Genomic DNA, 26,690 nt, shown 5'->3' on the forward strand with positions numbered 1-26,690 from the left:
ATGAAGCCTTTGCTATCTCAGAATTGCTTCCTTTCAATTAAAAAAGTAACTACTATTCCCCATATCAAGATTTCAGTATTTTAAACAACCATTCAGGCTACAAATTTATCTCCTTTTAATTAGGATAACTGAGTCAAACTACAAAACTTACAGTCTTCCCCTGAATGTCCAATCACCTCTGATGGCTCTGGTGCATACCCCAAGTCATTTAAAGCTTGCACTTTTACTTCATATGGAACAAAAGTTGGTGTACCAGACACAATATATTTAGATACATTTGCAACTATAACAGATGTCCATTCATCATCAACATCTTTCTGGCGCCAGCTGACTTTGTACTGAAGCCCTGGTCCATTAGACTGAAAACCTTTTAAAGGCTGAAATAAAAAGAAATATTTTTTTCAATATTCTGAAGCATCTGAAATATCACAACTTAGAAAGAAGTACATTGATTCTTTTATAGAATGTCACTGAAAATTTACATATGTATTCTGCCACAGAGAAGAACTGCTGAAAGTTATGCAATTTAGTTTTTACAGGAGGTCACTTCAATTAATCATTTTTTTTCAGTTTTCACTTTTTGGTAAAAAGCACATTGAGTGATATTGGTGGCTAATTCTTACCCAATAGCACATTGTGATTTCTGTATATATATTTTACTTTCAAATATTTCCTAAGAAGTGGAAGAGAGAAAATCAGACTTGCACCACCTCCTTGTAAAGAGTGTACCCTAGGCAATATTTCTTGCCTGAGAGGGCAAATTGATTACACATGGCTCTCCTTGAGCTCCTGTCATGATGGTAAGGGCATGATGGAAAAAACTTCAACCAAAGTTTTCTAGTGGGAAAGTGCACAATGATTAGTTTGTCATAATAGGTGACAGTAGAAGTAACATTCACATTAGTATTCACTCTAAAAGTTAGACTCTCCTTGACATAAACCTCCATTTTTTTTTGAAATTTTCCTAAACTGGCAGCAAAACATCCTGTATTACCTAATTATTGGCTTATCTTGAGAAATTATGCAAGGAAATACACCCTCCACCTTTAACTTATTTTCATACCAAAAAAAAAGAAAAAGAATTTCTGATTTTTCAGAATCAGTTTCAATCAGTAACTGATTTTCATATTTAAAAAAAAATTAGCTTTTTCATGAAAATTATGATGGGGAATGTATGAATTTAATCTTTTTTCAAGAATATATTAAGCAGGCAATTGGGTATTCTCTTTTCTCATCATTGGTTCTAAAAAAAAAAAAAAGCTACTCACAAACCTGAAAACAAATGAAATCTTGAAGAAAGACCCATCTTACCTCCCATGTTATTACCAAATTATCAGGTTCTGAGCCTATCCCCTGTACATTAGCAGGATTTTCATCAGGGCCTGAAAATAAAATATTTACACGTGAACAAGAACGGCTGCTGCGTGATTCCAAGCAAACTCAACACTATTCACAGCGGGAATCAACCACCGGGAAGTGGGAATAATTATTTACTTGCAGATTTTGTCAGGTACTGCTCGGATGGCTCACTGGGCTGGCTCCTGCCAATCCTGTTGACGGCGATGACGCGGAAGGAGTAGTTGACGTAGGGAGACAGCTTGAGCTGCGCCGTCGTCTGGGAGCCAGGCACCTCCGTCTGGTAGCGCCACACGCCCGGCTCGTGCAGCGCGTCCTCGAACTCGATCACAAAGCCTGCAAGCAGCAATCAGCATCCAACCGCACGTCACAACCCCAAACAGCCCCCCCAGACAAGTACAGGCGTTTCTGAATGAGTTAGCCAGGAGGGATTGCTCCAACCAGGGCTTTCAAAAATCATGGAACTTGACACGTAAATACATAAACCTAAAACAAATCTATAATGTGGACATCAAAAGTAGAAATAAAGGTGAAATATAAAAAATAAACCTTTCATTTTATCCTTTGCTACTGTCATTAATGCAGCCATCCCTCAGGCAACACATTATTACAAGACCTCTCTGTCAGGTACCGGATTTTAATTTAATGGGAGCCCTTGAACTATCACAGCAAGGAAGTGGAATTTGACTGCCAAATGCGTTGTTCTAAGTTGTATCAAGCAGACAGAAGGCAATACCTGTATAAATTTAAAACTCCCTGAATATTCCATTTTCCCCAATGAAACTGGAATAATGAAAATCTATTTAAAGTCAAGAACCTATACTTGAGGAAGGTTTTTGAGAGCACTTTTCATTATCTTCAAATTAAAACAGAGAATGTATGTTCAGAAACTAAATTTCTTGAGAGTACTCTGTGTGAACATTATGATGATTACTGTTGAGACCTTACAAAGCATATAACTTCCGGGATAAATAATTTTGTAGAATTCCAAAAAGAAAATCATATTCATTATGAAAGACAAAAGGACATATTTTTGCAGATGTGAAACAGCCAAAAAACCCTGCTATAAGATATGAGATATAAATTCTGAAAGACTTAGGAGAAATTTTTAGGACACAATAAAAAAAATGGGAAAAGAATGTACAGTCTGAGTACATTCCACAGAACCTGGAGCATCAAATATTTACCTGGAGCATCAAATATTTGTGTGCTGTGTAAAAAGATTTTCCTCTATCTCACATGTGGGTGGAGACAGAATATGACTTAAGATTGATCCTGTTCGGATTACTATAAAAATTCAGAGTGAATCAGGAAATGTCTTTTAGAATAATACTTACAGCACCACATAGAAAAATGCACAACAATTTGAGGAGCAAGATGTAAAAGAGGTAAGTAGTACTAATTATAGCCTTCTGGCTGGCAGATTTCATTCTGACCTAAGCAGTAAGAGAAAGAGGGAGAATTGACCCCAAATTACTGTCTGAGCTACTGCTGCATTTGTGTGCTCAGTGATACAGGTCTTGGGATGGGATGCCTCCTGGATAAAGCCTTGCTGAAAAGGTGAGAATATTACATGCCAAAAAGGTTTTCACTACTGCTTTTTGCTTCCCTGGCCACTAGCCTTCTGCCTGCAACTCTAGTAGAATAATTTATAGGAAACTTCAAAGGAAAAAAACTATCTAAGCTTTCAGAGAGATTCTAGCATGTCTGCCATACTGGGCAAACAGATCACTCCTAATGAAGTGCAATCCCTGAGTCTTCAACTGCACTTTGAAATGATAGCAGCAGCAGAAGAAATAGGCTTACTTAGAAAGCAAATGTCTTGTTTTGCAGCATCTAAGAAGACCATACAACAATATAAATTGTATTATAATTAAACCCAGCATTATTTAGTTAGAAGAGTTCAGTTTCCAAAATGAGAGTGCATGCATTATATCACTCAAGAAAAACTTACAAGAGACAAAACTCTCTAGTATTAACTCTTTTGCAATAGTGTGATCTCATTCCTGCAGAAAGACAACACTTCTGGCATGAATAAACCAATATTCAACTATTTACATTGATCTTCTATATATTATATTTTAAGGTATATTACTAGTTGATATACATTTCAGATGCCTGGGACCGTAAAATTTCAGAAAAATCCCTTAGTGTTTCATTAAAATGTAGTCAAAATCTTTGATGTTTTCAGAAACTTGTGAAACTCTGTCTTTTACAAATTTTCCTTTCCAGATGCCTGATCCTTATGGTTTGTTTTCAGTGTTGATACTGACCCAGCATCAAACCCTGGAGAGCAAAACCCAGTCAGTCTAACTAATTAATTCCAAACATAAGATCTACACTGGTCTTAGCAATAACTTGTGGCAGTTATTATCTAAAAACACACTGCATAAATAATGAAATAATTTAATTAAGTTGCTCATAGGGAAAAAGTAATGCCAAAAGGCTTTTTCATCCCATGATCTTTTGGAAAAAAACCATTAATATCTTTGTTCCTTGCTCCTAAATTCCACACCCTTCCCCCATCCTCTCTGCTCAATATAAACAAGAGTTTTCATTATGTTTTACTGGGAAGAATAACAGCATTTAAGATAAATTTACTGCCTCAAAATTGTATAGATATTTATTTGTTTAGTTTTATGGATGTGGTTTATTCTTTTAACTGTCTGGACTAGAAAAAACACCAGAAAAACTATCTTATGTTTTCATGAAGAATAAGCTTCTGCACCAGTAGAGATGGATAATCACTGACAACGGTGGGACTGATGCTATTTCAAATTCATAGAACCACAAAAGAGTTAATGCAAGATGTTAGTAGCTCTCTCCTTCAGAAGCATACAAGCAATGAACAAGACTGCTCTCTACATATTCATAAAATTGGACCTTGTCAGACAGACCTCATATCAATATATATAACTTCTATATTATCTAGCACAGGATTTTGAATAAAAAAGCCCAGCTCTTCTGGTCTTCCTGCTTGGCTGTACAGTAGTTATTAAGGGAATGTTATGTAAATAAATGGTGACTGTAGAGAACTAATTTCCGTTTCTCCATGCTGTACACAACATTTATTCCAGAAATTTTTGGAATTTGGGAACAATTAGAACAAAACTGTCAATGTAGTGTAGTAGATGCAAACAAACATACTTGTAATGGGACTGTTGTTTTCATCCCCTGGTAACCATGAGAGATCAATGCTTCTTTCTAGCTGACCTGTCAACTCCAAGTCAAAGGGTGGATTTGGCCGAGCTGTAAATCAAATGAACACAAAGTAAGTAACCAAATCAGAATATGTACTTTAATATTTGCAAAAAATCCTTACATTCCAATCAAAGAATACCACAGATACAGCAGGGCAGCTCTACTTACTTATGTAAGCATGACTTAAAGACTAATAGCATGCAATTATTACAAAACAGACAAAAATGGAGAACTGATGTAACCTGGAAACTTCTATTCCTTGACAAGAATTGGTAATTATTTTTATCTATGTCTGAGTGCACTGTGATATGAAAATATGACGAGATGCAAGGAATTATGAAATGCCTCTTTAGTTTATCTTTGAATGATTATGAGTGGTTATCTATTGCAACAGACATACCTCATACAGCATGGAAAATAAAGAAACATTCATATCAAAGAAGCTTTTCTTGAACCATTACAAATATTTTTATGTGAATTCAAAACAAGTATACTTCAAACAGAAACTAATTGCAAGTTACTAAATTATTTTTTGTTGTTCTTTTCAAAAGACTCAGAAATACCATGCAAACTGTTATTATAAATCCTTATAATACATAGAGATGTAATTATCTGTTCCAAATTCATGAAGGTAATTTACTATATGATTTGTTACACAAAAATCACAACTAATAAGTAGGTTCATGTAAGAATACATAAGCATTTTCACTCATAGGATTTACATAAAAGTGCTCAAACCCTTTTCACTTGTAAGTGTTTTAGCTTATTATATTGCACTTGAACCCCCAAATTCAGAAAACATACTACTATTTAAGGCTCTATACAATCAAATATAAGACTATGCTTGACTAACAGATTTTTAAGTTAAATTTTAAAGTTTTGGTGATTTCATCAATTATAAGTCAAACTGGTCAATATGAGCATATTCACCTTATGAGTGGAGTAAAATTAAGATAAACTATAAAAGAAAATAGAGCAGGACTATAAGGCTGCAAAACCAACATTAACATACAACATAATTTGGTTGGTGCAAAGTCTTTAATAGTGAATTACCTTCCACCAAAGAATTGGATTTACATTTTAGATATTTCATTTACTATATAGCTAACTTGTATTACAGTGTGGTATATGAGAAAAACATGGCCATCGTATACCCCATCTTAATTAAAATTATCTCTGAAAATCACTTATTCCCTAAATATAAAGCAGCCTGCACTGTAACATTCCAAAGTTCTGTCCTACTGTAATGCAGCAGTTGGTAAAATGGGATGAAACCACACAGACACAGACACACACAGAGGAAAAGGGGGAAAAAAAAGGCAAAAAGAAATTGCAACAGGCAAATGAGCAACATATCTGCCTGATGATGTAGAAAGAGAACTTTGTTTTAGTTTACCGTAAATGATAGCTGGTGTTGGAGGAGCAGCTGAAAAGAACATTAATATAAAGGATTTAATCAGTTAGTAGCCAAAGAAACAGAATACTGTAGGTAGTTAAAGAATATAGTTATTAGAGACAAAGAAAAGTTAACTAATTTAGATTAAACGGTTAATTTAAAAAAACACATTATAATTTTTCACTGAAGAGCTAAAAAAAAAAGCATTCTTGAATACTTTATTCATTTTTAAAATAAGGACAGATCAAGAAAATAAATAAAGTAAGCAATCTTATAAAAATTCCTAAATGAGTGCTAGCTTTTTGGCTTAGGTCATTCTTGGATAGGCTTAAGATCACAGCAGAATTTTAAAACACAAACATACTTGCTCTGAGTCTCAGACTGAACTCATGTAAGAATCATTCAGGAAATAATCTTAAAACTTTCTTACAAATTGGAGAAAAGTAATATATTTGACAAGAATCTGCGATCATAAAACTTAACAGAGAATTAAGCTAAAAATACAATCCAGCAGAAGTCATACAGCCAAGTCTGCTCAGCCTTTATGAAGCATAATTTAGTTGTTGAAGAGATTCCTGAGAAACACTCTCCCAACACAACAAAGACATGTTCCTGTTGGAAGGAGTCCAGAGGAGAGCCACCAAGCTGACCACAGAGCTGGAGCACCTCTCCTCTGAAGACAGGCTGAGAGAACTGGGGCTGCTCAGCCCGAAGAAGAGAAGGCTCTGGGACACCTTAGAGCAGCCCCAGCACCTACACAGGCTCCCAGAGAGCTGGAGAGGGACTTTCCACAGGGGCATGTAGTGGTAAGACAAGGGGGATTGGCTTCAGCTAGAGCAGAGTGGGTTTATGTTACATAATTAGGAAGATATTTTTTATGGTGAGGCACAGAACAGGTTGCCCAGGCAGGCTGTGTGGAAAGTGTCTCCACCCAAGGCAGGGGGGTTAGAACTAAATGACCTTAAAGGTACCTTCCAACCTTGGCCATTCAGTGACTCTACCATGGTTATGTTCAAATACTCTGCAAAATTTCATTTCCTGCAGTAGCTCAGATATGGTCAAAATAAAAAGCTCTACAGCACAAATCTGCCCTGTAGCTACTCAGTCATCTTGTAAGCAGCTGATTCAAATGCAAACTGTAAGGTGAGACTACATTTTTTAAAAACTGAAACACATTGACACTTAGGTGGCATTTCTGTTATCCTGTCCTAAAAACCAAAACTTTGTGCTTTTCACTTTAAATCTAATGCTGCTTTCATACTTAACAGTAGAAGTTTGAGAGCATTCTTACCAACAACAGTAAGCACAGCACTTGCTGAAACACTGTCCAGAGTAGTATTAACTATGCAAGTGTATGTTCCATCATCTTTATCAGTTACATTCATAATGGTCAAGTTGTCTTTACCAACTAGAAACCTGTAAATACAATAAATTCAGCCACTGATTTTTCAATAACTGGCACTGTTATAAGAAACTTGCATAAAACATTATCAAATCCCATATACTTGTACATACCTAAACAGCTATGTTTATCCAAGTTAAGCTATGGGACAATATCATGTTTTTTTTTTTTTTTTCTTCATTGCTCTTGACCATCTTCCCACAGTGATTTTTATTCTAATGTGCTTTTCTATTCAAATATATTCAAACAAATTTTAAATATTTGTGATCCAGACCACAATAGTTTTATGTTATCTGTTTAGCTTCTCAAGTCAATTATCTTTACCTTACACTTAATCTATAAGGCCAATGTGCAGAGTTTGTATAAATGTTTCCATCTCATTTTATTTTTAATTCTATCTTGGTATTTTCATCACACTAGGTAGGTCCTTTAGTCACCAAATATTGGATAGCCATGATGTTTATCAGTCTTTGGAAAATATGTCAATAGGTCAATATGCTCTTTTCAAAGATCAGGAAAAAGAGCAGACAAAAGGACCTAGAAAATGAAAAGTAAAGGAAAACTATGTGGTCCTTACCTTTCATCATCTGGCAGTTCATCATTGTCCTTCAACCATGTAACTGTTGGTAGTAAGGTAGAATCATGTTTTATTATACACTCAAAAGAAACCTGGCCATATCTCTGAATCACTTTGTATTCTGGCTGTTTAATGATCATCGTTGGATCTGAAATTTAAAATTAAAATTAGATATCCCGAAAGTCTGAAATTCTGTAAAATTCTGAAAATCAGTGATGAAAGAATGACTAATTTCTCACCTTTAATTTCCAACTGCACTTCATTTTGTATCTTTCCTAATTCATTCCTTGCTACACATGTGTATGTACCAGCATTATTCTTCTGAGCCACTGGAATCTCCAAGGTTCCATTGTCATGGAAAACGTACTCATTTCCACGCAAAATGCTGCCTTTCACTCCCTTAAACCTTTGTACAAGGAGTAATATCATTAGCCAGCATCACAGTTAAATTCTGAATGGTTTTATTGTCAATAAAATACAAACTTAGGACGACCACATTAGAAAATATAGAAGCACTCAAAGAAATTAAAACTTGACCCTGTGGTGTAACTTTACTGCTGGTTCATTAAGTATATGCAATATTGTATTAGCAAATTGTAAACAACCTTAAAAAAACCTTATTTTGAAACTGTAAATAGATTTAGAAGAGTTTTAAAGCTTCAGGTGTTTGTTTCTACAGATACAACTGGCTCATCCTCTGTACCATAAGCACAGCTGGAGCTTACCATTCAATTTCAGGCTTAGGTGACCCAAAATAAGCACAGTCTAGCAATGCAGGGCTGTCTGCAATGACTTGATAGAGTTTATTAGCAGGAGTTAGAATTCTTGGTGGCTCAGCTGAAAAGACAAAGAGATCTGCATGTAGTTACAAAGTTACAAATAGCAAATACATAAACAGTATAAATACAAATACAAAAAAGACATCAAGAATAGCCTAAAGAATTACATAGAAACATTTTTCCCTGGGATGATTTTGGGTCTCAGTCTGGGCTCAAATACGTTCTACTGGTACTAGCCTGAGGAAAAGTTAATGCAGGGAAATTATCTTGTGAAAAACAACTGTTTCGTGCCTATTTACGAGTAATAGTGATGGGCACCAAAGGCAATTATTTCAATTGGAAAATGTAAATCAGTATATACTTCAAGAAGATAATCTCCTGGGTACAGACTGAACTATCTAATTCCAAATACACCGGCAGGCAGAAAGAAGCCAGGATGCATTTTTGGTGTAACACCTACATTCTTTTCTTTTAAACAACAGTGTCAATCAACACATCTGCCAGCTCCTGCAAGAGAGTCACTAGAGGCCATTCTGCCTAGGATTTTGCTACTAGCTTTTTTAAATTCAGTGAAAAGAATTAGAGGGCCCACAACATATTGTAATCAGAAACACATGCCAGGGAAGCCTTAGAGACAAATGCATAATCATGTCCCCTTGCAGCAGTAACTTGGAGATCATCCATTCCACTAATCCAAAACATCCAGACTCCATGAAACTGTATTGAAATGTACTAACTTAAGCAACACTAATTCCTGCCTTCTTTGTCGGGCTTCTGTTTGACTGACTTACAGAAACAAAAAAAAAAAAAAACGCAAACAAAAGAGAGATAAAATTTCTTCCAATTTTTCCCAGCTTTCTCATCTATCCTTCTCACTTTGGAACAGTGAAAGTGAAATTCAGAAATAGTGTAAAAAAATAGCTATGTATGCCCTTGCTCTTTACAGGGGCCAGGAAATAAATCAATTCCCAATGAAGACCTCAAGCAAGGCTTAAGCAGAGAGTCTGCGTGTTAGCAGGAGACAACAGAATACCCAAGAAAACAAAAATATGAAGTCTTTTTCTTACCCAGAACATTCACAAATGCATTTGCTAGCAAGTATCCATATTCATTAGAAGCATTGCACTGATACACAGCACTTGACCTTTCTTGCACGTGTGAGAAAATGATGGTGTCACCATCCACCTTCCTGCTAGGATCTTCTGGGGCAACTGTTGGTGTAAAGAAAAAGAGTTATTGCCTTTCCTAAACTGCTATTGGATTGTGAGTTTCATACTTCTGAAAAGAAGGAAGAATCTGAAAAACCAATATACCCTTTAAGGTTGTTTTTTTTTCCTGGGTGACTGATCACTAGTAAAAATGTGAATTTTAATACAGTTTAAAAAGTTCTTCTCATTCTACAGGTATTAACTCAGGATGGTAGAGTTCCCATTTTTCGAGAGGGTTTTTGTTTGTTTTCTAAGGGAGTGAAGCTGAGATTGTATTTTGCACAGAATACAGACGAAAAATACCAATATTATGAGATTCGGGCAAATACAGTCAATACCTAGAAAATTACAGAAATTTCTGAACGTCAAAAGAAAATGCTGATACAATGACATAGTCCTCTGTGTCTTTAAAGTTTTAAATTGATTGTTATACCATAAATAATTTCCCAAATATAAAATTAGCCATACTCAATTGAAAATTATCTCTGAGTAAAGAATAAGCATTCCTTCTAACCAAGTCAAGAAACAATCAAGAGCAGAGTTAGTACTTCAGTAGGTGGCACTCTTTCCCTTATGTAAGAATTATACAATGCCATTTCCTCAACTGCTCTGGAGTGGCCTGAGCTGTCAAACAGCTTCTGCACCTCAGAAGCACCCAAGACATAACTGAAAATAAAACTGGAAGAAAATACTGAAGAAGAGTAATAGCTGTCAGTTCTGATACAACTGGATGGCATTAAAAAAGTATAATGAAGAAAAAACAGCTTGTAACACCACACTGCATAAAAATGCACAATATATAATTTAATATTTTATGAACATACTAAATAAGACCAGATATATTATTATTGTATTAAAAAGCACAAGTATTAATAATAATGAAAATTAATGTTAAAATTACTGATCTATTAATATGAAAAATAGATGTATTTATACAGACATAAATGCATCGTAGTTTGGCTGCATCATCAAAATTGACACCCTTATTGAATCTCGAAAAAGAATATTTGTGGAACACATTCTCATACAAGGAAATTCTTTTATGAATTCATAAAAAAAGATCAATCAAGTAAATTAACATCCATTTTCTGTGACAGGAACCTTTTGATTCAGACAATAGCTTAGTTCTCATCTGTAAAGAAAATGGAGACATTTCTCCTGCATTTTATTAAAGTATGTATTACTGAATTCTCTACAAAAGAAACCAGATGATGGGGATCACAGGTCTGTGCTTCTGCTTAAGGGTATTTCCAGCTTGGATGAAATCTAAGGCCATTTTTCATGTAAATACCTCAATTTCCAAACAGCTGCCTCAAGAATAGATTTCCATTTCTGTTTTTTCTCATCTTCCATCACTCTGAGTTCAAATCAACATCACAAATTCAAAAATTTTGGGAAGGAAGAAAAAGGTACTACTGAGATTTTAAATGCTTATTCTCTGGACTTCTGGATTGCTGGCACATATTTTTCTCTCTTTTGCTTTACTTCCTATTGTGTTCCATGTTTCACATTGCCTCCTTTCCTACGTAAATGCCATTTTCATTAAAAGATTCACGGGCTGAAAATAGCCGGAGCAGGTGAGCAGCGCAGCAGGCAGGGCAGTCAGCTGCGGAAAGCAGTCTGTTTCTGCATACAAATCACAGCTCAGCAGAAGACAGGCACAACTGCTCTCCCACGAGCAAGGAGAGCTGCCCACAGCCGCTCCAAGCACGGCTGCTCCAGCCCTGGGCTCTGGGCTTCCCTCTGCCCGCTCCCTCTGAAGCCTGCAGCCCTTCCTGCACCCAGGTGGGTCACTAATGGGCGCACAGACTGCCCCCCTCACACACACTCCAACACATAATCCCTCACAGGATGATGGCAGGCCCCTCCTAAGAGATGGAGGCCATTAATTCAATCTTCTATGGCTGAAGGAACTGCATTGAAAAGAATGATCTAACCACTAAATTACTATAGAAAGAGAGGGGCAGCGTCTTCCCTTCCCTCTGCTGTACTGAAGGAAAAAAGGAGATAACCCCTTACAGCTATCTGAAGGAAAGGAGGTGCCTGTTCTCTAAAAAGGGCTTCAAGCTGGGGTCCCAAGAGAAAAGAAGGCAGAAGTGTCAGGTTAGCTGGTGCTTTCTGTTAATTGGTCTAGCCAATTGGATGCCGAAGGGCACTGATTCAAAAGCTCCTGTTAAGACAGACATCTATTTAACTGTCTGGTGAATACAGCTTCCTTAATGGGCTGAAGCACGCACTGCTGCACTCACAGACACAGAAACATTGAGCTTGGAAGGGACTTTTGGAGGTCATCTGGTCAAACCCCCTGCTCAGGCAGGGCCACTTGGATCCAGTTATCCAGAACTGTGTCCAGATGGGGGAAGGATCACTTTCCTCTACCTGCTGGCTACACTTTTGTCTCATGTAGCCCAGGATAATGCTAGCCTCTGACATTGCTGGCTCATGGTCAACTTGGCATCCATCAGGATGCTCAAGTCCTGTTCTGCTAAGGCACTATCCATCTGGATGGCCCCCAGCAGGTACTGGCACTAAGGGTACTCCTCCCCAGGTGCAGGAATTTGTTCCACTGATCACCCTCTCTGGGTTTGGCCATTCAGCCATTTTTCTATCCACCTGTCTGCTGTTTATCCAGCCTCTACACCAACAGCTTGTCCATGAGGATCTAATGGGAGACAGTGTCAAAGGCCTCACTACAGTCCAGGCAGACATTATCCACTCCTCTTGCCCTCCTCTATCTGGCCAGTCATTTGATCATAGAAATGTATGAAATTGGTCACCCCTTGGTGAAGCCATGAAAACTGCTCCTGAAAGTTTTCTTGTCCTTAATGTGCCTTGAAATGGTTTGCAGAATTAGCTGCTCCATCACCCTCACAGGGATAAAGGTGATTGTAGTTCCCTGGTTTCTCCTTCTGGTTCGTTGAAGACAGGAGTAGCATTTGCTTTCTCTCCATCTTTAGGCACTTCTCCCAGTTACCATGATCAAGCAAAGATTGAGACTTGCAATGACATATGCCACCTCAGTCAGCACTTGTGGCTGCATCCCATCAGGGGCCACACACTTAGGTATGTTCAGTTTGCTCCTGACCTAATCCTTTTCCACCAAGGGTACATCTCATTCTAGTCCTTTCTCCTGGTCTTTGGGACCTGGGATTCCTGAAGGTCAGTCTTGCTAGTAGAACCTGAGGAAAAATAGTATGCAGTACTTCAACCCATTCCATACACCAGTCTACCACTTAAAAAAAAATCTTTAAAAATCCTTTTCTGGGGAAAACGAGTGATGTCAGGGCCAGTCAAGCACTGCTTGTTTGTATGTATGAATATTCTGGTCACGTTACACGATAGAGGCATTAGAAGGAGAAAATGCTTTTGACACATTAGACAAATCTGAATTTGGCACTGATAGGCAAAATAGGAAAAACCTATATAATAGTTAAAATGAGCTTGTACAAATAGGATAATGAATTATAAGGATTTGCTATAGGAGTTCTTCTGCTGTAACAAGACAGGTGAACATGTGCCATCTAACAGCAAACATCTGCTCCCAATAACATGGAATCTCAGTTTATCAATGTGTTTTGGTCGTTTCTGAACAAAGACCTGGTTTCACGTGATTTTTTCATCACATTGTACAATGATACAGCTTCTTGACTCTAGCCACGTTCAGCATATTCCTAAACAGAGAAGGCAGGGCCTCCATCAAATATTCTTCTTGTAATTAGAGATCAGAACTGTGAATAACTTCTGTTCATTTGATTGCATACTTCCATCTGTTTCATAAACTTTTGACAGCCTAAGCAATTACTTTTGCTAGTATGCTCAAATAACCACAATGGCACCATTATTACTTTTTTTTCTTGAAAAAAAAGACAGAATGACATGTTCTCTCTGAACAGAAGCAGTTCAAACATACTGTTACGCTTAAAACTGGAAGGGGAAATATCTAGATAAAAAAACCATGGATAACTGAAACACTGAAGAATATAATTTTCCTTTTCTTACCAATCTGGCTTGATGCTCAGCATGTTATTTTCCTGTGATCAGTGAAATCCTTTTCTTGCTGAGTTTCTGATTCTGACAGTTCTGTTGTCTCCAAAGGCACAGCATTACCGGCACTAACTATAACCATCCTTGACTATTTTGTGCAGAATTGAAAAAAACCTGATAATTAAAGGTTTTTCATCTGCTGAAGTTCCTAGGCCAGATGCAAAGTTCCAACACAACAACAGCAGAAGCAGTGGATAAACATCTTCCCATGCAGTCTTCTCTCCAAGACTGAAATAATGGGGGCATTAGGGTCAGCAAATTTCTCCCCATGCTCCCATGGCTGCAGTGAACAGCTTCTGGTTTTTACTCTCAGAGAAAATGATGGATGATGAATCTCTCAGCCAGGGATTATCAAGGCCTTTCATGAAAGAAATCTAAGGGCTAATGTTCCTCCCTTAAATTCAGTGTGAGTACTAATGGAGACTAACTCAAACCTAAAGATTCAACGTGGAATGTAATATAAGAAGAGAACAATGTGTTGAAAGAAGATAAACAGCGCCTTTGCACTACTTTGTATAAATCTAAGTGTCTGTATCTAATATTTAATAGCTCACCATGAACTATAAACCACTGGACCAAAAAAACCAGTCTCTTGTACAGTATTTGCAATGCCTTTCTGAAGTCCAATTATGAAAGCGTTTCCCCTTCCCAATTAGTCTGGGTTGTTACTTTCTTAAAAGTTGAGACACTTTATGCACGGCTTCCCTTTTGTAAAACCATGCTGAATATCTAAGCAGTAAGACACAATGGCTTATGCAGTGATATAAATAATGCAGATCTTGAGTGTTAATTGAAGCACAAGGCAACACAGAGTCATGGCCTGAACATTCAATTGCTACTTGCCAAATTAATTCTAATTGACCTTAGCAGGACTGGGCACATAAGTTCATCATACTCCTGTGAGTAAACATTAGGAGGTTAGGTTAGGTCCTTATCATTCCAACACGTCTAAAGCAGGGGTTTTTTTTAAAATGCTGGTTTTCAGCATGACTGTTGAAGAAAACTAATTAAAATATTTCAGGGAAACCTAGAATCTGACGTAAAAAATATTTTTTTATTCAGATTATTGGAATATTGAACAAAATTCACACCATTACAATTTTATTTTACAGTTGCTAACACACACTACATTTTTATCCTTTTTTTTTTTTTTTTGCCTTTTCCCTATAGATATTTAAACCTCAGCCTTTGACTGAGATACGGACGAATGGTTCTTTCTTCAACATTCCTCCTTCCTTGTCTGACTCTATTATGGAAAAACAAAACCGGAAGAATTAAGTATCTCCCAGTTGTGCTTTCCAACAGAAAATTAAAGTATTGCAAACAGATTACTAGGCCACAAGAGGCACATTGTGGGATATATGATGACAGCAGGGCTTTGAAATTCAAATGTAGCTCTTTTTCTTTGAAATCCTGCCATGGGTGTAGCTCTCTCAGCACTGCCCTGAAGCAGAAACAGCTGCTTTAGTTTCCTTTTACAGTGATTTCCTAATCATTCAGTTGGAAGATGAGGGGCTCAATTCCATAATTTAGTAACAAGTGAACAAAAAGGCACACTGTACTTGGTAATTTCCAGAACAGCTTTTGATAACTCAGAATAATAAAAAATCACAAGATTCTTAAGAACTGCACTTTCTGTGATCATGATGCCTCTCATAGATGCCCTGACAGATGCAGTGTACCAGAGCATCCAATGAGCTTGCACTTAAATATTTAATGTGGATAAGACTTCAGCTTTTCTCAGCAGTGAAAGTGACCTTTAATATAAGGCTGAGCTTTACTTATTTCCTGTGTTCTTTTTTTTCCCCTACTGTATTTGAGAGGGTAATTTAATTAAAGTCTTTTAATCTTTACTGAATACCCTCCACAAGACTTTGTGTACCAATTCCTCAAGGACAGTCCAATATATGCTTCCTTGTACTTAGGAAATTTCATGGCATCCTGCAGCTTCTTCTGGAAACTCTGTTTCTTAATGTTTTACTGTTACTGTGAAATAAAGCAGAACCCATCACTGCTTTTCTGGAAAATGTACTTGTCGGTTGTTTGAACAGCTCATCCTACCAGCTTTGATAAGGAAGAAGAGCAAGGCAAAGCTGACTCTCATAGCCAGATGAAAAAGATTTTACTAGTCAGGAGGCCTGAAATAATAGTTAAACTACAAGAACTGCAGGATAAAAATCCCCTCTAAACAAATAAACAAAAAATGAATGGTGAGAAAACAACAAAGGAAGATGAGACCACCAAAAACCTAGAATGGAAAGTGAAAGACAGGCACCAAACTTTGAGGATAACAAATGCATTATGATATATTTATTTTTAAATATATAATATACAAAATTACACTTATGTTTTCCTGTTTTCCTGTCTTACCATTGTTTGATGAGGTGATTAATGTCAGTTTATATAACTTATTTACCAATGGAAACTTCTCAATTTAAGTCTCAGGCTGTAGATCTCACCTTCCATTTAATTAGGATTCCTTAAACAGGTTATTTGCTAAATATTTCTATTTGTTTCCATATATAGCCATATTTTGCCTCCCAAAGTTGCATTTTCCCCTACAAATAAGTTTAATCTCTTTTGTATACCAAATAGTTAAAATATATCTAATGAGGGTTCTTGTTTACTTCTTGCTATTACCTAGATTCTGACCCTAGACAATCCTTTTCCATGTCCCAAACCGGGTGAATTTTACTTCATGAAGAGACTTGAACAACTCCTAATCTTCTGAAAGTGACAGAAGGGACACTGTCATACTTTAAACAGACCAGTATTTCAGAGTACATTATCTCTCAGGAGCCAACAGGTGAGACTGGTTTTTTATTATTGTTTTGAGAAAGGGGAAGGATAAAGGTAGAAAAACCAAGTGTGACTTTAGAGTGCAGGGTATGCTCAGTGCAAACCCAGCTGACAACACACCGCAGTGTCCTCCAGAAAGTTCTTTCCAAGGCAAGTTGTCCTATATATAGCAGCTACCCTGTGTCTGTCATACAGCATTGCCAGTCCTAACACTGCAGCAATTAAGTGGCTCAATCACCAGTTCAGGGCTGCTTTTCTTGCCCTGCACACAGAAACAGCTGTTCCACTGCCTCAGGGGTTCCTTTTCTTTGACACCGACTTGGCACAAACTGTTTGCCAGGTAGCTGCTGACACTTTCAGACAGTTTTGCTGCTGCAGCTTCTTATAGATGAAGCCTGGAAGGCTCAAGCATACACTAAGCTGCAAATCCTGCAGCGTACTGCAAATCCTGAAAATCCTACAAGTGCTCTGTATGTCCACACATGTGGGAAGTTCACTTTTATGTCACATTTAGGGTTCCTAGGCAGCATTAGAGATGCAGTGAGGCAGCAAAGGAGACACCTAGCAGATGTGACTGCCACAGAAACACAGGGTAACAGTGACATCCCAGCAATGGCCCTGTGAGAGGCACCATCCAATAGCCACAAAGGTACTACCAGCAGAATGCCAGACAGAAGAACCAGGAGCATGATTACACATTTCAGTTCTCTCAAATGCGTTAAGAGGCACATTTTGTTGTTCAGCTTTTATGAACTACAGTATTTCATCACATCTTTTATGATTTAGCATTACCTGTCAGGAAAAAAACAACACAAATAGAGGCTCTTCACATCTATTTGACAAAAAAACCACCCTGAGACTCCTCATATTTTGTTACTCATGTTCCTGTAAGGTAATTAAGAATCTTACTTGCTATGGGAACACCATTTGCTAACCAGCTTATACTAGGCTTTGGGTTGCCATTAGCTCTGCAGATCAATGTTCCATCTTCTCCAGGAGACAAAACCAAGTTTCTGGGTGCTGTGATCCAGTATGGAGCAGCTGGGTTTAAGAAAAGAAAGACAGCAATTATTTTCCAAAATTATGCACAGAAAACCATAAGGCTCAGGCATGGTAATCAGAAGATAATTCAAACAAGCTATGTGTAGATATAGACTCACAGCTATACTGTTACTGTATATGTACATATATATGTGTGTGTGTGTGTGTATATATATATATATATATACATGTATATGTGTGTGTGTGTGATACTCAATTCAGTGATGGATCATACATTGGCCAAACTGACCCCCCTGGTCACTCACTGCATTCAAATTCTGAGAAAAACAACAAGAGGATCTTTCTTTTATTTAGGGTTGCCTGCTTTGAATCTAATTTGCCTTTCCTAAAGAAAACAATATTTATCTGTGTATGGCATTAGCAGACACTACAGTGGTCTTCTGATTAATTTCAGAGATATCCATGCTCTTAGTAAGGCTGTAAGGAATTAATTTAGGTTTGATTACAAAAAAATATTTCATATCAAGGGTGAAATTTTAAAGTGGCAAAATCCTTGGTCTCACTCAATTCAATGGCTGATTGCAGTGGGGCCAGATGTGTACCTGAGACAGATAAAAACCCAGAGATCAAAATGGGTGAAACACTGTCCTTACTAAAAGATATTCACATGTTTCTCCATCCTTTTGTACAATAAATAACCACAAACAGCATATATTATCACATCTTGCAATTAATTTTCAGATTTGGATTGATGGACAGATGCAAACAGAAAATTAAACTTCTGTTCTTAGAATGGAAGCTAAATGTGATCATAAAAAGATGCTGATCTACAACAAAATAAGTGACTATTTAGCATGCAAACTAAGCAATACAGCTGATTATTTCAATGACTAATTAACTATCATTACAGTTTTTTGTTTCATGGTATTCACAGCATACTTAAAATTCCTATTTAGACAAACATGTTGTAAATGTTTTTTGAACTATAAGGCATCATCTTGGGTAAAAAACATGAAGAAGATAGGAACAGAAATAACAGTAAAAGAGAAAAAGCAAGAAAATCATAAGACTGTAAGACAACAGTAAAATAGAGGAAAGAAATAATCTGGGCTATAAGAATGAAGAAAAATGGAGAAAATGAGCATGAAATGATGAAGAGGGATAAGGAAGAAGATACAGAAGCAAGAGAAAGAAGCAATCTAATGACAGATAATCAAAGGATCTAAAATAAATGTAGTACTTGTGCAAACTAAGGCATTATCTTACAACTATTACAGTAAAATATCAGTTTAGCCTGATGCTTTACAAAGTAACATTAAAAGACGAAAAAGCTATTATAGATAGTAAAGCTCTTCCAGTGTTAGAATTCAGACAGTTGAATGTTTCCTCAGGGTGATTTTTAACCATTATCCTTCATCCTTTTAGCTATAGTTCATCCTAGAAAGCCTGCTTCCCTCCTGCATTCTGGGCCCTTGATAACGTTCCATTAAGGATAATTTTAGTATTACCTTTCACAGTTACTGAAATCACATGATGAACTGAACCTAATGCATTTCTTGCTATACATTTGTAGTTCCCAGAGTCAGCTTCTGAAACATCTATAATCTTGAGAGTTTTCTTAAAGTTTTCAAAAAATGTTCTGTTGGCTGGCAGTTCCCCGCCCTCCTTGATCCAGCGGATTACTGGTGTGGGTCTGGAGAAGTAAAAGCACACATCAAATTTAAGGACTGAAGAAAAGGGAGGTAAGAGTTCGGAATGTTAATACTTTTAATATATGTTTTATAAATAATTATTTTAAAAGCCTCTACCCAGATTCTGGGCCACATCCAACAAATATGAAAATATGCCAGCATTTGTTTCTGGGAAATGACAAGTCTCACTAACATTGTCAATGGCCATCTGTTCATAGGATTAATAATTACAGAATACATTTGTCTGCTGATTAACCTAAAAACCTGATGGTTAATAAATGAAGACAAGCTTCTACTATCAAATTGATGCTTATGGTGCTTGTAAAGGTAGCTTCCATAAAATGACAAGTTTACAATCGTCCTTTGTGTGAGCAATATCCTAATACTTCATGAACATCACACACTTCACAAAAGACCTGTAAGGAGACATAAACATTTCTTGTGCGAAATCAAGAAAAATTGTCAGTATTTAGCCAAGTATGACTTCTTGTCACTGCACTGAGTTTAAATCTTGGCTATGCCCCATGTTGTCCACAGAAGTTGAAAGTTGTTAAAACACGTGGAGATATACTTTAAAAATTACAAGAAATTGCAATTTGTTGCTTACTGAATAGAATGTGCTCTCTCAAATAGTAATGGCTCTAAGCAAATATTCCCTTAGCAGTCTAATATCACATATTTTATATCACAGACACCTAGAAAAGATGACTTTTAATTATGATGTCAGTGATTGGGAATAGTTGTTTCAAATAAAATCTGCATCTGGCCCTTTGTAGACAAGTATTCCCTCACTGATTACTTGTTTTTTTAATTACATGACAGCTCAAGGCACAAAGCCATATATTACAGTCTATTTTTTTTTCTACAGGTTTTATCCAGCCATTTTACTGGAATTTGGATCATCTAATACTTTTATTGCAGGGTTGTCAAAAGGCATGCAACTGTATTTCAGATGCAGACTACCTGGGCTGGTGCTAATTCCACTCACAGGGGTGGTTTTGCTGGTACTGCTGGGGCAGGCACCTGAGCACAGCTGAGAGAGAAATACTGCACTGAGGCTCAGATCAAGCTGTGCTGGGCACGCCCTGTGGAGCTCATGCAAATAAATGCATGTGTGTGGTGCTGTGGTGCATGATTTGCAATGCTTGGCATTCCTCACGGCTACCTGAGAGCACCCTGCCTTTGTGCACTGCAAACATGTTTACAGTCCTTGAAATAGGCACTAAAGCTTTTCTGCTTCTATTCTATAACCAATCTATTCTCAGATTTCTTCCTGAGAACGAAACTGATTTAAAGGTCAACCTAACTCATGAAGTTAAATTGCTCTTAGTAATTTTCTTTTTGCACAATAACCAGCAAAAGCAAACTTGCACTGCACTGAAGAAACTAGTACCAATTAAGCTCAATTACAATGAGAAATTAGATGTAAGGACCTGAAGATTTGTTCTAACAATTCCCACCTAGCACTACTAAGCAATTATTACCACATATAAGCAGTTTTCCTGGATTAGAACAGCAAATTCTTATCTATTTTTATATAATTTGAGAACCTAATGACTGTAAACTTAGGAAAACAACAGAAGCTTTATTCCTGACTGCAAATCTGTGGATATATGTCTGAGATTAGTCTATAGCATTTCTTGTCTGTGTCCTTTACAAACAATGGCCCAATCTATATCCTGTGCATAGGGTTTGGGGATAAGAGAAGGCAGAGGCCATACACATTCATAGCCAGTTTCAAAGTCTGCTGATGCCCAAGTAAATGATGGAGTTCCTTAAAAAACCTCTTTCCATTTTACACTTCTGCTTCTTTGAAACACATAAGCTTATACAGCAGTCACGTTTTTAAGCATGTCTGAAATGTTTCCCTCTGTTTCTGTATTTCTATTTAGAAAAAAAAAAATGTCTCAAAAGTTACTTACAATCCTGCTGCGATGCACTCCAACAAAAGCACATTTCCTCTGAGCTCCACTTTGGTACTTGTGCTACCTGTTGGTGTTAGAAGAACTGGCTGCCTTTCTGTAACTGGCTTTGCTGGAACAAGAAGTAGTAAAACAATTAATTTCTAAATTTTTTTCTGATACCAATAAGTGCATACATCCATTTTCACACTTTGAACAGAGATTTTGCTCCACATTGGCCATTTGATTAAAAATCATTGTGCAGCACAACTACAAAGCTGAACACATTAGTTTTTTGACAGACATAACATATCTGTTAAATGCCACAATGTTGAACACATAGAAGAGAAATGTTATTATTAAAAGACAGGAACAATTGATACAAAGCCTTTACATAGGCAACTGTGCAGTCTTAATCCTAAATAGCTGCTGTTTCGTTCAACAGAATTATAATGGAGAGTAAGGCCACTGGTGTGAGGCACAGTGCAAGACTGAGTATTACTGAAAATTCCTGGGCTTCCATCAAAATAAAAATAAAGCAAAGTTATTTTTAATCAGAAATATAAACCAAGGGAATGGAAGGTACAGTCTGCTTCGGAATATGTTTTAATATTTTCTAGACCATGTGAGGCATTGTTTCAGAAATTAATCCCGGTATTTTCCTCTTACTATATATTTAACTTCAACTTAAGCTGTTCCCCAGTCTTGCAATATAGAACCTTGATTAACCTGTAAGTAATAAGCACAGTAAACAGGCAGCTATAAACATAAGATTCATTTCTGATATTACACTCTGTTGGCTTTTGAAGAATATGGTATTTCCTATGTCTTCATGGAATTTAGAATAAGAGTTTTCTGTAATTATAGTGTTTTCTGTGAGTAGTCTAATGTTCTCTTGTAACAATATTAATATATAGAATTAAATGGCTCTGAAATGCTGTAAGAGTCTGAACCATTACAATAAATAATTTTGTTTTTTAAAGTTGGAATTAGAAACATAATAAACTCGAAGCTTGTTAGGGTACATGATTTACTGATACATTAGCATAAATACAACACTTCATTTTAATCCAGTATGTGCTGCGAATTTCTTAATAACGTGTACACAATCAACTCAAAGTTGTGGGAGAACAGAGCAGCCCAGAGTCAAGAACGCAGCCGACAGTCAAAGCAGCAGCTCACCTACCCAGGGGCTGCAGACTCACTTGGCCAGACTGTGAGTGCTCAGAACAATTTCCCAGGGTGGTTCTGAGCTGGGAGCCAGCCCAACAGTGTTCTCCTCACTCATTGTACCTAAGACATCGCTTCGTGTTCAGGTACTTACGTCTTGTTTGTCCCTCCTGAATAACATGCAATTTTTATGTAGAGAAGTAATATATTCTGTGCCCATGTTTTATTGGATAATGTAAGTTATGGTTTAATATGCACAAAGCCCCATTTCACAAAGAGAAAGACAAAAAATAGAATAAATATCAAGTACTTTCTATGTCACTCAAAATCAAGTGGAGAGTCTAGAATCAGTGGTGCTCCACAGTCAGCCTTGCTAAACACACATACATCTGTTCAGGAGGATTTAATTCAGAACATACAAAAGACCATTCAACATAGATTAATGGAAAGACCAGCTTAAACACCAAACAAACAAAACTTATCCTACCACTATGAATTTATTGGTACATTCAGTCAGTTATTAAATGTGAAGTGGATCTGTTAGGTGCTTAATTGTTGTTATTTATTATGCAGCACATGACATTGAATAGTCCTAGTGATAATGAACATAATCAAACTACTAGGTAAATTGGGAGAAAAATATATTAGAAAAATCCACACAGTATAGAAGCAGTTTTTAAAATCTGCGCCAGTGTGAAAGCAGTCTTTTATTATAAGTGTTTATATTTTCTATAAGTTATATGTTACAAGATTATTGAAAAATTAAGTATTTGAAAGGATCACACTGTGCAGTCCCTTTGTAAAGTATGTATTATCACCAGCACTACTTGATACCTTTATTAGAAACTGAAAAAGGAGCAAAAGATTAAGTAGCCATGGAGGTGAAGTTAGTTAACTAAATGCTACTGTAAAACAAGGAGTATCAGTGGGGACCAGTGTAACTCACCACCAAAAATATCAGTGTCACTCAAATTAGCAGCTATAGTGTCATTCAATGAATCCACTGAAATAAACAGAATATCATGAAGAAAGCATAAAAAAGGGATAAATAAAAGTTCTGGGAATCAAAAGGTGATGACATGGCCACGGTGAGTTAATCAAGTGATTGATTAATTTGCTTCAATAGTTACAATAATCATAATAACTTCATATTCTTGCACTGGAAAAACATTTGAAAACTGTTATTTTTACACTGTAAATATCAAATCTTAAACATTTTTTCAAAACACAAAGCCTTATAAAGTGAAAAATTGTATCTTTTAAAATAAATTATCTATCAAGAAAACTGGAGATTACTTTTCAAGTTCATACAGTAATGTAATTTCTTTTTTAAAATTGAAATGAAAAAATTCCCTAGCATAACACTACTTAACTTTAACATGTAACTTGAGAACTCTGGATAAATACTGCGTAAGTATGTAATTTGGTGATGCAATACCTACTTGAAAAGACTTTTACAGATATGGGTTGTTTCTGCTGTATAGTTTGTGTGTGATTAAATCTTGCGTAGCAGATATAGTCCTCCCGGGTGTCCTCTGGTTGTACATTAGAAAAATAAAGATCTCCATTTAGACCTTGGGAAACTCTTTCACTTTGGGGCAGCCTTTGAAAAGCTGAGGGAAAGAAAGCACACATTTACGTTAAATATAATTGACACACTCTATTATTATGATCTGCAGACTCCACATTCATTCAATTACACTTGTTTGTGCCTTGGTACATGTACAGACATTTCTAAGCTTCCTGATGAGATCCCTTGTCTACCCATTCTTCCCCAGTGGGTTAATCTACAACTTACATCAAGATCTCCAGCTGCTTTTGGCTTCATGCTTTTGGGCTGTATGTCTGCTTGTTTCCTCTGTTCTACAGAAATGGAAATTCACTGAATTTGAACTTAGAGGGAAACTTCACCATCTGTGGTTTTGGTAAGCAACAATCTACTACGTAGAAAAACTGCAAAAAGTCAACTGCATAAAAAACAAACTCACCATTATCCATCCAAAATATGATAGGTGGTGGCAAGCCAACAGGAGGTCTGCAGTGCAGCACTAGGGAATCACCTTCGCGAACATGATTTGGTTCCAGCTTTTCTTTCGTCCACAAAGGCGATCCTGCAGAAAGGGATTCGGACACACACGCAAACTTTGGATTGGCAAAAAGTCAAAAATTTAAAGGGAAAATGCACAGAGTACTCCAGAGAAATGAAAGAAGTACATCCATCAGAATGTTAAGTCCTTTCATGTTTGCTAAAGCTTTTATTTTTGTTCTTTTTTGTTTTCTTGGAAGAAAAGTACATCAATGATTTATTGAAAGTATAATCAACTGATACAAATTATTTTGTCTACTCACTAAAGGTTTTATTGCAGTATCTTGCAAATTTTTAACTATACTGAAAAAAAGGTGATGTGCTAAAATAGAAAAAGGGGTAGACATTCCTGAAGCAGTATTATACATGCAGTCTTTAATTAAGATGCGAGAACAGTACATATGAAGCTGAGAAGCTTGAAAACTAAACTGAGACAAAGCTCATAAAAAGCTGTAGAAACAATCTCCCTATAATAAAAAAAAATATCTTCTTTTTAGTTCACATCTGTTATGTTTTAAAGCTATTACAAAAACTATGGAGTACAGACTTCACAAACAATAAAAATCGTGGTCATCAATTATGCCATCAATGTCAACAAATTATCCTTAAAGCCTTACAGATGTAAATATTTTATTCTAGCAGTATTGTCATACATACAACTCAGTTGTATGGTTATACATTATAAGGTTATCCTGATGTATCAGGAAAAAAATTAAATTAAAAATTAAATTTTAAATATAATTTTTTTTTAAAAAAAAACCCATATTTGAGAGAACCTGTAATACAGTATTATTACAGATTGTTAGAAAATAAGCAATAACTTCTAGCATGGTCATTTGGATGACTGAAGTTTTAAGACAGGAAAACAAAAAGGCAAAAAGTTCATAAGCAAATAAGAAAAGCAAAGTGTTTCACACTTTATGAACATTAAGAGCTTTACTTACTAGAAGGCCTCACAACGATATTGTTGGAAATGGCTGCTCCTCGTTCATTCCTTGCTGTACACTGGTAAACTCCCTCATATGCTTCTGCTTTCCCACCATTCATAATATTTATGACAAGAGTCCCTGAATTTGGTTTCATTGTTACCTGGGCATCTTTATCTATATCAAAATGAGTTCCATTGCGCGTCCAGGAGAAGCTAAAACAATAAAAAAAAAAAAAGAAAAGTTTATTCTTAGCTGCTTTTTGTAGATGTATGAAGAAAAAGAAGAAAAAACAATTAACAAAAATACATATTATGTTTTCATTAGCAGATAAGTAAGACTCGTTCCCAAACTAAATTGACTAATAAAGCAATACAGAAATTTTACTCTAAGAAATCTGGTAATATTTTACGATAAAAGTTTTGGCTAAACATATTAACAGGAGCTATTTCAAAGTGAATTATTTTTTTAAAAAATACATTAAAATTTCTGAGGTTAATCATACATGGAAAAGAACTGATTTGCTTTCTACTCAAAATGATGCAGTAACATCTGCAAGAACTGATATTGCTAAAGCTGCATTAGCATTTCCATTATAAAACCTATTGTTGAAAGGCTTTATAAACCTGTCTTTAAAAACTTGCTCAGGGCTGAAATGTGTCATCTCAGGCCTCAGCAGGAGACCATTTCTCTTAATTGGTTTGGCGATTTTGAAGTTATGCAAGTGAATTAAAGACTGTGGTGAGGCCGAGTCCGAGTCCTTTTCACTATTCTAATGCAAACATAATTCTCTAATAGAAATTATATAGTCTGAGAGCCTTTATTTGACCTAGTAAATTTAAACTGATACTAGTCAAGAGATATTTGAAAAATAGTCCTTAAAAATGAAGACTGACAGAACTCATAAAAAATTGTAAAGAAACAGAGATTCACAGTCTACAACTTAGACCATAAACACCACTTTCTTACTTATGCCCTGTTTATGGCCAGAAGTACAGTCACAGGGAGCTTGACCAACATCTATGAAGTGCTGAGCGCTCACAGCTCCAAACACTGTGAACAGCAGTTTTGTAGTTGTTACATTTCAGCTTCAGAATCTTAAGTACAAACACCCTTTGTGCTGGTTAGAATGCTTCCTGAAGTATAAATGTA

The 26,690-nt window shown here is 36.3% G+C and overlaps 1 protein-coding gene across 34 annotated transcripts in view; it reads right to left on the reverse strand.

The window, feature by feature from the left end:
• The window catches only part of NRCAM (neuronal cell adhesion molecule), a 145,373-nt gene that overhangs the window by 34,477 nt on the left and 84,206 nt on the right, over positions 1–26,690 (reverse strand). For 22 of the 34 annotated variants that reach the window (XR_010027615.1, XM_063155228.1, XM_063155226.1 and 19 more), the window contains 16 exons: positions 25,557–25,753; positions 24,515–24,637; positions 23,969–24,139; positions 23,473–23,529; positions 21,378–21,489; positions 19,273–19,457; positions 17,672–17,803; positions 9,779–9,922; positions 8,658–8,769; positions 8,172–8,338; positions 7,933–8,080; positions 7,245–7,369; positions 4,504–4,605; positions 1,495–1,692; positions 1,312–1,382; positions 152–377 (listed from right to left, as the gene is read on the reverse strand). Coding sequence is in view for 33 of the 34 variants with exons in the window: in XM_063155228.1 (XP_063011298.1) it covers positions 152–377; positions 1,312–1,382; positions 1,495–1,692; positions 4,504–4,605; positions 7,245–7,369; positions 7,933–8,080; positions 8,172–8,338; positions 8,658–8,769; positions 9,779–9,922; positions 17,672–17,803; positions 19,273–19,457; positions 21,378–21,489; positions 23,473–23,529; positions 23,969–24,139; positions 24,515–24,637; positions 25,557–25,753 (2,270 nt within the window). In the remaining variant the exon portion in view is untranslated. Of the gene's footprint in view, positions 1–151; positions 378–1,311; positions 1,383–1,494; positions 1,693–4,503; positions 4,606–5,953; positions 5,984–7,244; positions 7,370–7,932; positions 8,081–8,171; positions 8,339–8,657; positions 8,770–9,778; positions 9,923–17,671; positions 17,804–19,272; positions 19,458–21,377; positions 21,490–23,472; positions 23,530–23,968; positions 24,140–24,514; positions 24,638–25,556; positions 25,754–26,690 lie in introns of all 34 variants that reach the window. The other 12 variants (XM_063155243.1, XM_063155240.1, XM_063155235.1 and 9 more) reach the window with 3 other exon arrangements.

Source organism: Melospiza melodia, chromosome 4, assembly GCF_035770615.1.
Source record: "Melospiza melodia melodia isolate bMelMel2 chromosome 4, bMelMel2.pri, whole genome shotgun sequence".
Taxonomy (NCBI): domain Eukaryota; kingdom Metazoa; phylum Chordata; class Aves; order Passeriformes; family Passerellidae; genus Melospiza; species Melospiza melodia.